General features: G+C 35.7%; 2 protein-coding genes across 3 annotated transcripts in view; both read right to left on the reverse strand.

Moving 5' to 3' along the window:
• Positions 1-7,105, reverse strand: part of lpcat2 (lysophosphatidylcholine acyltransferase 2) — a 12,413-nt gene extending 5,308 nt beyond the window's left edge. The window contains exons 1-8 of the mRNA XM_024295501.2: positions 6,471-7,105; positions 6,078-6,220; positions 2,715-2,932; positions 2,092-2,204; positions 1,786-1,846; positions 839-897; positions 637-671; positions 345-399 (exon numbers count right to left, since the gene is read on the reverse strand). Coding sequence (XP_024151269.1) covers positions 345-399; positions 637-671; positions 839-897; positions 1,786-1,846; positions 2,092-2,204; positions 2,715-2,932; positions 6,078-6,220; positions 6,471-6,581 — 795 coding nt within the window. The 5' untranslated portion in view covers positions 6,582-7,105. The remainder of the gene's footprint in view (positions 1-344; positions 400-636; positions 672-838; positions 898-1,785; positions 1,847-2,091; positions 2,205-2,714; positions 2,933-6,077; positions 6,221-6,470) is intronic.
• Positions 7,106-8,352: 1,247 nt separating this feature from the next.
• Positions 8,353-11,960, reverse strand: part of mmp2 (matrix metallopeptidase 2) — a 16,591-nt gene continuing 12,983 nt past the window's right edge. Inside the window, exons 12-13 of one of the 2 annotated variants that reach the window (XM_024295817.2) lie at positions 11,728-11,837; positions 8,353-9,383 (exon numbers count right to left, since the gene is read on the reverse strand). In XM_024295817.2, coding sequence (XP_024151585.1) covers positions 9,280-9,383; positions 11,728-11,837 — 214 coding nt within the window. In that variant the 3' untranslated portion in view covers positions 8,353-9,279. The remainder of the gene's footprint in view (positions 9,384-11,727; positions 11,838-11,960) is intronic. The other variant, XM_024295816.2, reaches the window with a different exon arrangement.

The raw sequence follows: 11,960 nt of genomic DNA on the forward strand, positions 1-11,960 counted from the left end.
TGTGTTGCAGTTCCCAAAATGACCACTAGAGGACAGATGCAGATAGGGTTATTTTCCATTAACTCAGATTTATATTAAAAAAAATGCTTTCTGGTTTTAATGATCTTTTCAATTTATATTGCTTAATTCTTATTCATTATAATGTTGAGTTTTTTTTTTTGTTTTTTAAGTGGATGCATTGATAGACTCAGCAGAGCTTTAACTCTTCTTTGTCGCCATTTTTTGCTGGTTTCTAAATATTTACGGTGGGATGAGTAAATACTGGTCCGTGTGTATGTTCCACTTCAGGCCTCCTTTTTGCAGAATCCTGATTATTTGTCCCCTGTGTATCCATATAGTTTTACCTCGATCTCTACAGTTGTGTAGAGTTGGCACAGAGTAAGAAGCAGCAAAGTCTTCCTGCAGATAAAAAAACAAAAACAGAAAATTCATTATTGCAGTATATATAAAAAATCTTACTAAAATGTGTTTTGAAAAATTACTCCAAGTAATGATTCTTCTTGTCATCATGGAAAAATAATGGAAATTTTTAGTTACTTAAATGCAAGATTGTTTACTGTTTTTTTATGTTGTTTTTGAACTACTGTTGGAGGGTTTGTAGCTTTAACTTTAGTTGATACTTCATCAGATACTTACGAGCTGAAACCTTGCCAAGTCCATGTCACAGTATCCTACAAGAGAAACCCATTACATAGACATCAATCATTTTGAACCACTGTTTATTTTCATTTTTATCTCGATAAGAAATGCACAGCTCCATAGTGGCGTCTGTAGCCGAGCTCCTTGTGTAGTAGAGAGTACATTCTGGTAATGTTGGATTATAGTCGGACATTCTCACCATGTTATTGGGATAGCGAATGAGCACAGGCTGCACTGGGACCCCCGGGATAAAAGCCCCTAGAGTAAAATAAAAAGCATAAAAAGAAGATGCATGAACATAAAAAAATGTAATGGACCAATACTAAAAATGAACTAGAAAATGTGATTTAAGGACTTTTTTTCTTTTTTTAAACAAATCTTGGGCAGATTTTGAGGTGTTTCACAATTATTCCAACCGAATTTGGACTTTTTTTCTGCATTTATTTGAGCTTTTATGATATTAAAAGACATCCTAATAGGCTGTAAACAAGCGGTATTGTGGTCCCTTTCAAAATGGCACCAAAAGTTCAGCCAAGAAAAGTATCTTCTCATCAGAACAGAGTAATTTTTGCTTTAGCCTTTCTTGCATTTTTTTTTGATTACTTAATACATTTCAACCAAAAAAAGAGAACTTGCAATTTGGGAGATTTCTTGTGCCATACATACTCCAAACTCTACGTAGGCGTGCAGAGCAAACAATTTGTTTACGATGTTGAATATTGATACAAAACAACTGAATTGGACAAATTTGCAGAGGTTAAGTAAAAAAATCATGAACACTGAGGTCGTCTTTTTGTTGTTTGATGACATGTTGTGGGTTTCCCACATCCACAAAATCAAAAACGCTGATCAGCTGGGTTTTTTGCTTGTATCTCTAAGTAAAACCGGAGATCATAACCTATGTGTTTTAGGCCCTCACGCAGCACTGGGGTGCAGGCTCTGCTGAATTTCCTGTTCTAAAGGTGGTGCTCGAATGATTCACACTGATGTGTGCTACTTTTGCTCATTAAACAACAATTATCACCACTTTTTTTTTTAATTTTACTGTCAGAGTAAACAGCAAAAATGTTCTTTTCCAATTACTTTTATTTTCTGGAATGCAGGGATTAGCCCTGAATGATCTGGAAATTATATTAATTAACTCACCTTGCTTAAAAGTGATAAGACATGAGCGGTTTGTACAAGTTCCCTCTGGAAAAATCAAAACCTGGGGAAAAAATATGCCTATTTAATTTCAATCATGTATTTTTTATATTTTAAAAAATAAAGTATATTAAATATAATATGTTCTGGAAATAATTAAATATTGTAAAATCTTTTTCTGTCACAATTTTGAAAAAAAAAGAAAAAAAAAGTGTGAATGTTTTCACAACTGACAGAAGAAACCAAACCAACATCCTGCGTTGCAGAACTCTGGCCTTCTCAGTTTCAGTGTGGAGTTTTGTGACAGACCTGCGGCCAGCGGCCTCCTGACTTGGCTCTGCTTTCAATCTCGTGAATCGTGTTCTTTCTGGAGTCTGGATCCTTCCTGGACACCAACACGGGCTGCAGACAGCGCACAAACCCTGCAGGGAAAGCAGCTGATCAACGAAACCAAACTTTTTTGATCACTTCTTTTCATACATGACCTCTATTAGTGGACTTGACTGAACATATTTAAGCTTTTAAAATAATTTTGAAAAGTATTGTTAGATAGGATTCAGAGAGAATGAAGCAGTAACAATCATTTAAGCACATTTATAGAATGGTAATAATTAGTTAAGGTCTATGTAAATGTATACAGAGCTAAAAAATAATAATAATACTGTAATATCAAGGAATTGTGTAAATATTATTGATGAAATGTTTGTGTTTCTACATCAAAATCAAGTTAATGTGTTAAAAAATGTATTTTTTTTATTAATTAAACTTCAAAAAACTTTAGTCCTATGAAGCTGGGTTTGATTTAACAACTACAAGCACAGAGAGGAAGTTTTAAAAGCAAGTTAAGTTTCCTCACACTTCACCCACCCTCTGCAAAAAAAAAAAAAACTTCCTGTGTCAAACCCCAGTTGCTCAAATAAAAAAGATCTTACTGCCAAATATGGGCGTGGCCAGGTTCTCGACACGTGACACAGTGGAGGGCAGGCCGGATACTATGCACACAATCCCGTCAAAAAAGGTGGAGTGGGGGGCCACGGCCAGGATAGGGGCCTCACTGCTGCTGACCTGCTTGCCCTTGACCACCACTCTGAAGCCCATGCAAAAGTAGTAAGCCCTCCCCAGGGCAGCCATGATCCTTCGACACATAAACCTGGAGACAAAAAGAGAATTTTACAATTTCCTCTGCATTTGTTTGTATGTCTATTTTCAATAGGATGAATGTTTTAATGAAATAAATGCTCAGAAATAAAGATGGTTGCGTAATAATTTCACATAGTGGCCAAGTGGTAATAATTCAAATTGACTAGAGTCTACACATGGGATCCAGTTCCTCCCTGCTGGACACTCATCTTTAAAGTGTTAGATTTGGGGGTTAAACCTCCCGAATCGGCTGTGTCTGCAGCTCACCGCTCCCCCGTATCAAGCTGCGTGGCATCTAATGAGCTCTGACATTTATGAAAAAATAGAAAAACCAAGAACACACTGAAGCATGTAATATATATATAAATAAGAACAAAGGTGTCTGCAAATGAGATTTAAAATAGCAGCCCCCCCCCCCCTTCTATGAAAAAAACAGTATTCCAAGAACAGAAGCTGCTATGTCGTCTTTGTTGCTATTTGCATAGCATTTGCTTGTTCAACTGTAACATGTTACTCAGCCTGTGAGCTAAGAGACGTTTTGTTCTGTGTTACAAGTGGATGAAGCAAAGTGTGAAGTGAAGAAAAACTTGAATTTCTAATCCTAAAACGCGTAATTTCAAAGAGATATTTTACACCTATCATTGCACTTGAGGTAAAAAAAAAAAAAAAATGGTGATTAGCCTACATTTAGAGTTAGAGGTTTTAAAATGTGTCTTTTTTTTTTTTTTGCCTAAAACGATGAATCATGTTTTCACTTCCGCCTCATTTCCTGCTGACTCGTTCTGTTTTGAGGGCACGCGGGGGCTGTCGGTTGTTGATGGGGGTAGATATGATCTCTCAAAGAATGAGTAAATCTTTGAAGTCATGTCTTTGAAGTCACATGAAAAATATTTTGTGGACGTTTTTTTTATTAATTTACATTTTTTAAACTTTTTTTTTTTTTTTGCTTTTTGTAATTTCTAGATGTTTCTTTTTGTGAGCCTTTTGTCAGATAATTATTAGTGGATAAAACCGAGTTCAGCAGTAACCTGGTTTATGCAAAATTCTAAAACAAGTTAGTGATCATTTGTTCCAGTGAAAAGATATAAGATCATGTTTAATAATAATAAAAACATTCTTATAGTGTTTGGGTTTTGTAGTTTTGTGAAATGTGGAGACATTTTGCATAGACAAGTTTGCATTGACAGTTTATGCTAATGTTTAGCTGGAATGTCAGCCAACAAAAACCTTTTGTTTCCAACGGAAAAGAAGCGACTTATTCATGTTAGAGGATGTGTTTTCATACGACAATGCAGAATTAAAAAGTTTATTCTTGTTTTTTTTTATTGTTGGAGTAAACTAATAATTCAACTTAGTTTATCTGGTCGGTTTTTTTAATTCATAATGAAAATTAGTCTGATGTTGCGTTGAAACCGGATGCGTGTGGTCCAGAACGCAGTTTCAGGAAGCGGCAGGGAGGGGATTTTTCTTCTTTTGTGTTTTTACTCCTTACTAGCGCTTATTCGCCACCAACAATTGGTAGAGGGTCAGAGCGAAACATCATAGCGGTGCAAATCCCGCCATTCTCGCTCCAGGCGTTTTGTTTCCACAGCTCTGTTCCTATAAATGTCGGTCTTGCTGTCTTATTAATCCGGCCGGACACAAACCGCAATTATTAATGTCTGTTGATACTTCTGTGTTTTGAAGGAGATGCTCTCCAAGCGTCACTAACGAATCCCATTACTGTTGCTAGGGAAATACTAATGCCATAACTGGATCAGTATATCATTCGTTTTTCAAAGTAAAATAAAAAAAAAAGATTATTTCATGTAATAATCATTTTCTAAACTATTATAGAGGAACAGATAAATTCTTTGTGTTCCCATTAAATTATTGGATCAAAAGCGGAACAGACATTTTTTTAATTCAATATTTTAAGATTTCTGACACAAATTATTTCTGCTCCACCCACAATGAATGTTTAAATTCATTCACTAAGAGTTCCTCTTTTTGTGTTTTCCCCACCTTGTGATCGAACACTTTTCTTAGAAAACAAATTTAAACATATGTGTGTTTGATTTTCAATTTTTTGAAAATGGGAACATCAGAAATGATTTGTTTTACTACAGAAGTTTAGAAATTGATAAATAAATAAAGCAGTCTTTCTCCCCTTTTTTTCATTTTTAGTTTTAATTTGAAAAATGAATGATATGCTGGAATTTCTGTCTTAAAAGTTGATGAAATGTAAAACGTAAAGTTGAGTTTCACACGGGCGCACAGGAGAGCGCACAGACCTCCACGAGGGGTCAGAACTAGTTTTAGGAGTGTAAGAATACGTTCACAGGCAAACAGGAGAGGTCACAGGAGTGTAAGAATACTCCCACGAGCGGAGGGGTAGAGGTTTCACGAGCGTAGGAGTAGAGGAGCGACGAGGAGACTGTCCTGCGTGCGTTGAGTTTGATATACGCTCATGGGAGACTTTTGGTGGAAATTTAACGCCTTAGAAAAGCTGACGGCTGGACTTAAAAATTCACATAGCGATGCACGATCACTTTCGGGTCTACGCGCGTTTGCATTGACTTTTCATTGAAAGTAGCTGCTTAAACGTGAGTCTATAAATGTAAACCCTTTGAAGTCCCACTCCAATCATTTTTAGATTGATTTTTAAAGTGTTTCTAACAATTTATTAAATTATGATTGTGGTGTTTTTAGCCAAAATCGAAAAAAGCCTGTGTCATTTTCTAGGGTTTAGCTTCTGGAGGGCGGGACTGTTGGTATGGAGTAAGACTCTCCATCACTCATCTGTCTCCTGCTAGCTTACAGCCCCTCACACTCCCCATCTAACAATAGCGATGCAACAAAAAAATAGCAATATTGGAACAGTTTTGAGCCAGATCCCAGCTCAGATGAGGAAAACAAATACGTTCATGGATCTATTTGTCTACAAATGGATTCATCAGATTGAAGCTGGTGGCTTGCCGTAGCACCTAAGATTTTTTTTTTTTTTTTTTGTCTAATCCTGTTTCACAAAGATTTAAATAAAGATACACTCAGAAATACAACTTTAGCGTAATTTCATCTTCACATTTCAGCGGAGCGATTCATCCAGTACCCCTGATGAGAAGTGGGGTCCTCTCATCAGAAGGTTGTAGGATGTGGCTTGTATCCATAGTTACCGTCTCCAGCCTGTCATTGGCTCCACAGCTCCTTTCAGAGGATGCCTGAAGGTTATCATAAACGATATTGGCCAAGTCACCATCAGGACAAGAGAGATGAGGATGGCTCGCACAGGGACCAGGAAGGTTCCTAAAAGGACACACTGCGTGGAGGAGAAGGGGGGCACACACATGAGTTATAAGTAAATAATCCCATCTACAGAAATGTGCAGCTCTTAGAAATGAACATGATCTAGAATGCTCACAGAGCCCTCATTGTTGGAGCTGCAAGCCGCTTGCTGCAGATTATATAGGCCCCGCTAACCGTGGCTGTGTGATCTCACACATGTACCCTCCACAGGGCGCCACAGCCCGTCCCTTTCTACCCCGCTCGAACAGCACAGTACTACTCACTTTGAGGACAGCGGCTCCGGACAGGTTCGTGTCCTGCACGAACGGGTTGATGACAGCAGGCAGGAGCAGAGACTGCTGCCTCGGCAGAGCGGAGACTCGCTGCGGCGGCATCCTGACCGATCGGTCGGCCCTCACCAGGAAGATTCGGGCGCTTTCCGAGACGTTATGTTATCATGTCACTTCCTCAAGCAGAGGACTCGTTTCTCGCGTGTTCCCTCTGTGACCCCGCGGCAGAGCAAGCAAAACACGCAAAACGCAAAGCGACCCGCACAGGCTACAAGCTCCGCCCCCATAGAGGCTTTTATGAGCCCAGTCCATGAACTCTGTCGACATATTTTTCCTCCTTGATAAACATAGTATTTTTTTTTAATAAATAAAAAACTAAACAAATATACTTAAAAATAGGCAGCGTTAAGTTGTACTATTATAGGCTATTTATTTATGGTTTATATGGAATATATATGTATATATAAAGATAAGGATTTTTACTAAGCACAGCACACCGCGGCTGTGTATAGTTATAATATGTTGACAAATATACAGACTTTGGTATAATAAGGAAACGTGACGTCATCAAAAATGTCAGGTGTTTTGCCAGTTCCTATAAACGTCCACCAGGTGGTGCAATTTTACCACAAATTTTGATTCGAACGTCCACGAACAGGAAAAGACTTTCTGTAATTTCTTCTTTTATTATTATATTTTCTGAATGCTTAAAATCCAAAGGTAACATATTATTTGCTTTATGATTAAATAATTATGAATTTTAGATATTTAAAATACTTCATGTTATATAAAAACATAATCATCTTACTAAAGCATCAGTGACTGAGTTATATTAAAGTCAATCTTAGTTATTAGGCTGCACACAAATGACACTAAATGTCAGTTTAATCTGTTTTAAGTTTTTTTTTAAACTTCCTTACGTATGTGAATATGTAAAATATGTTTTTATTATGGACATTTTTAGTGACTGCTGTATCGATTAAACTGAAAGACTTTATTTAACAAATAAGAATTGATTCAGATAATGATAAAAAATAACATAAGTATTTTTCAAGTCAATTTTATTTTTCTTAAGTAATGTCAAATAGAGAGGGTTTTTATTCCCTTCAGTTTGAATAACTCTATGACTGATTATTGTTGTAAGTGATTGTTTTAATTTTTTTTGTCTTTATCTTATTTTGCTCTTGCTTGAAACAACTGAATAAACTAAAGTAAAAAGGAAAAACTACTGACCACTTTTAATGTCCCTTTCTTAAAAAAAAATACATGTGTAAAGTCTGTCTTTTGCTTTGGTGATATTTTTTACAGTATTGTTACGGATTTTTCAAACATCTAACTAAAAAAAACAAAAACAAAAAACATTAAAAGTTTGGAGCAACAAACTATCTATTGCATGAATGTATGACTGTAACCCTATTGTTTTATGGTGTGTACTGTTATTTGATGATGTATAAATACCTTAATATACTCAGAGAGTTTCTCTGACAAACCAAAAAAACATTCTTTTTTAGTTGTGCAAAGGGAGTTTTTATCATCCAGGTTTCTTGTGCTTTAGTGTTTACTTTGATACGGTTTAAGGTTATTTTTCTATGTGTAGAGTGCAAGACAATTATTCTGCTGTCTTTCTAAATTGAAATATTACCACTTATTCCTTTTTTATATATACTTTCCAAATTCTTATAGCACATTTTCTCCTTTATTTATTGCAACCTTGAGACATTAAACCTTCAGAACTTTTTTTTCCGCAATGATCAACAATTAGATTCAACAGTTTATATCGGATCAAGAACTTCAAATTAGCTAAACGAATGATTAACCTGTGTAGTATTTATTATTCTGCCAAAAAGTGCCTAATAGTCTGCTTGGAAAAATCATGTAAAGTTGATGATTATCTTTATTGATGACAGTAACAAAGTGCACAGGAGTTAAAACAACAAAAAAACATGAGTATATTCCATTAAAATCAAGAAAGAAAACATACAAAACATAAGTAAACAACTTTACCCTATTATCTTTGTCATCATTCCATAATGTACCCCACCTTTAAAGTCTATTTGAGGCAACCCGTGCCGTTAAACTGTACCATTACTAAAAGGTAAACACATCATGGAGTTGCCATGGCAATATCTGAACTTTCCATTGTGCAATTTTCTTGTAGAGTTCAAAGCAAAGTGCCAACCAAATGTAGAATATTGTGTGCCTGTGAACGCAACCTTCTGACATCCTGTCGGCAGTCCAATCAGACACAGTTACTCTAAATCTAAAACATACTACCTACGAAGAGGACTACATGCATGAAGCATTCTCTAAAAGCACCATTTTCGGTCACATTGTGCAAATTCATTTAAGTAAATGTTTTGCTCAACAATGAGAAAATGAAATAAAACATACATAAAAAATAATAAAATGAAAAAAAAATCTTCATAAAATTCTCTAAAACAATCTTTCGGTATGAAATTTGCATGAATGGGCGGAGCAACCCAGCACAGTACAGTGCTGCGGTAAATGTGGTGTGGACATGCCTGATGTCTGATTTTCTAACAAATATATACATAAAATAATAAAACAAAAGGGGAAAACATCTTTAAACATATACACCAATGTATTTTATAAAAGTAAAAAAAAAGAAACATCCAGTTGCATATGTTAAGATAATGTATAAAGTCTTGAGTTGCCATTTTTTGGAGATAGTAGCTGGTTATACAGGCCAGAGGAACACGTGTTCCAGAGAAGCTTGGTTAGAAAAGTGTGCACAACCCCAAATCCTGTATCTGATGCAACAGGGAGGACTTTTTGTAAATACTTAACACCCGAGCCAGTCTGTCTTTATTTCACCCAACTTGACAATCTTTAGGCTGTTGTCTTCCAGTTTGAAATAGTGGTTTCCTTTGAAGAAGTAGCTGTAATCTGTAAAAAATCAGCAAAAACACATTATAATAAATGTAATCTGGAAAGTTCTGGCAGAATTTTCTAAATGAGTTAGTCCATAGATGTTAAATTGATTAAATAATTGATTATTTATGAAATATATTGTCTAGTGAAAGTCAAATACCATAATAGGGATCAAAATGGGACAAAGTGGCAAATATGTGCCTCTATCTGGATAATGTTTGGTCTAAAGTTTAATTTTAATTTTTTGGGCATTTTCTATTCCAGAATTTATCCTTTCTATTAAATTCAGGTCACGTTTACATAAATGAAAACTTAAATGAATGCCTTCACCTTCTCCTGAGACAAGTAATATGCATAAAAATACATGAAACATATATTTTTAAATTTAAATTGTTTTAAGATTTTGAAAATTTTGCAGAACTAAAGAACAAACTTGAAAAAAAGCTTCTGAAAAATCATAGGAAATGTAAGTGTACATCCAGGCTTTGCTGAGGAAGAGTGGAGCCTCAAATTCCTTAAAATATGCAAATGCAGCCGCGTACAGAGACACCTCTGTCGAAGGTCACAGACTTGCTCTATATTAAATTGTGAGGAATGAGCAATTTGTGCTTACAGCCGTGTGTGTACGTTAAAACGGCACTAATGGAATAATCCCAAATCCGAAGGCCTTCCAGCCCTGTGGAAACACAGCTTTCCAAAGTGGTTTACATTTTGAAGAGCTATTTAGACATCATTTTTTACTTCATCTAAGGCTTTTAAATCAGTTGCTTGTACTCTTAATTAAAACTTTGGGGCTTAGAACTATTTTATTCTCATATATTAATAAAAAACATAAAGTTATTAACCAATTTCTTTAGATCCACTATCCGAGCCCTTCTTCAGAAAACCACACTTTATACTTGTTTGGACAAAGCCCCCACATTCTGTTCTTGAGTTTGACATGAACAAGGAAATGTTGCAGTTCTTCCAAAAACCACTAGAGGCAGGATGCACAGCAATTTTCCATTAAAAACCCAGCTGTTTACACCAAAGATAAAAGTGTATACGGTCTGGTTTCAGCGTTTTTTTCAGTGTATTTTGATTTATCTCCTGATCATCACTACATTAGCCGTGTGGGGGTTTGTGTGGCTTTTTCAGTTCCTTAAAGCTAAAATCTGCACATTTTTAGTGATGTGGACTCTTTACTGGCTAGTTGATGGAGAAAAGCTCGCATCCAAAAGAACTTTGTGCCCTTCACACTTTTTAAAACCATCAATTTATTACAGTTTTATATCAATAATTTAAAATAAATTGACAAAATGAAACTTTGGTGAAAGTTTAAAGCCCATTCCATTGAAATAATCCTGAAATTGATCATAAATTGTCTTTATTTAACATTAGTTTAATTCAGGATTTTGTTTTTCTAAAAACCATATAATAAATAAGACAAAAAATATGGATTAATGGTTTTGTTTTAAATAGTGTGATATTTCTTTCACATCTTTATTACATTTTTAATTGTTTCCTGTATATTTTCTAAATAAATATTAAAATATAATAGTAATATATTTTCTACTGATATTTTCTTCACTTTAGCTGCAGTATCTTTTTCCTGAACATCCAAAAGGAAACAAAAACTGCTGCTTATCTGCTCACAACCAATTGAATAATTGACTCGGCAACGAGAAGCAGCTGTTCTCTCACTAACTGTCCTGTCTTCCATCACACTCGGCTCCAGAACTTTTCTCGGTGCTGTTTAACATCTGCACATATCTGTGGAGTCAGCCCTTCTGAACACTTGGCCTCTGGCGAGGCGGCAACTGCGCTCCCCCTTCATGTCAGACATTATCTGTCGGAGGAAAACTTCCAGACTGCAGGACAGGATGCACTGACTTATCTTTTAGTCAAAGCAAAAGGAGAAACTAGCAGGTATGAAACACAACTTATCCAAGGTCACAGAGATTTCTTTCCAGTCCTCTACAAGCAATTTAAGGTCAGAGTCTGGAGAGCTTAAATATCTTTGTGAAAAGTTCAACCTTTGCTTCTATAAGGATTCCTAGAAAAGGATGTTGCTAAGACAACATGGTTTTATGCTGATATAAATGCATATATTACAGATTTGTGTTATTTTGTATAAATTAAAGTTGATACGTTGCTGTCCTCCGTGTGTTTTGACAGTGTGACAATAATCTTCAAATATGATCATTTTGGAGTGGAACATTTTTTTGAATGATTATAAACATATTTATACAGTAAAAATTATTAAAAAAAATAAGGTTTGTTGTATATCCGTTTAAATCTACAACTCTTTATTTAAGCTAATTGTTAGGAACTATGTTTTCCAATCTAAAAATAATGAAAAACTATTTAAGATAGTTACCAATGCCATTAAGACTGAAGGCGGAGTCAAGGTCATCTGGGATGCCATTCCAGGAATCGGCAATAAGTTTGGGAAAGCCAGGATCCATGTCTTTTCTGTCTTCATCATATCTGTAAGCAAATAGAAATGACAGTAAATAAGACAGCAATAGGGCTGCACGGTGGCGCAGTGGTTAGCGCTCTTGCCTCACAGCGAGAAGGCCCCGGTTCGAATCCCGGCTGGGACCTTTCTGT

This window comes from Oryzias melastigma, linkage group LG3 (genome assembly GCF_002922805.2).
Source record: "Oryzias melastigma strain HK-1 linkage group LG3, ASM292280v2, whole genome shotgun sequence".
Taxonomy (NCBI): domain Eukaryota; kingdom Metazoa; phylum Chordata; class Actinopteri; order Beloniformes; family Adrianichthyidae; genus Oryzias; species Oryzias melastigma.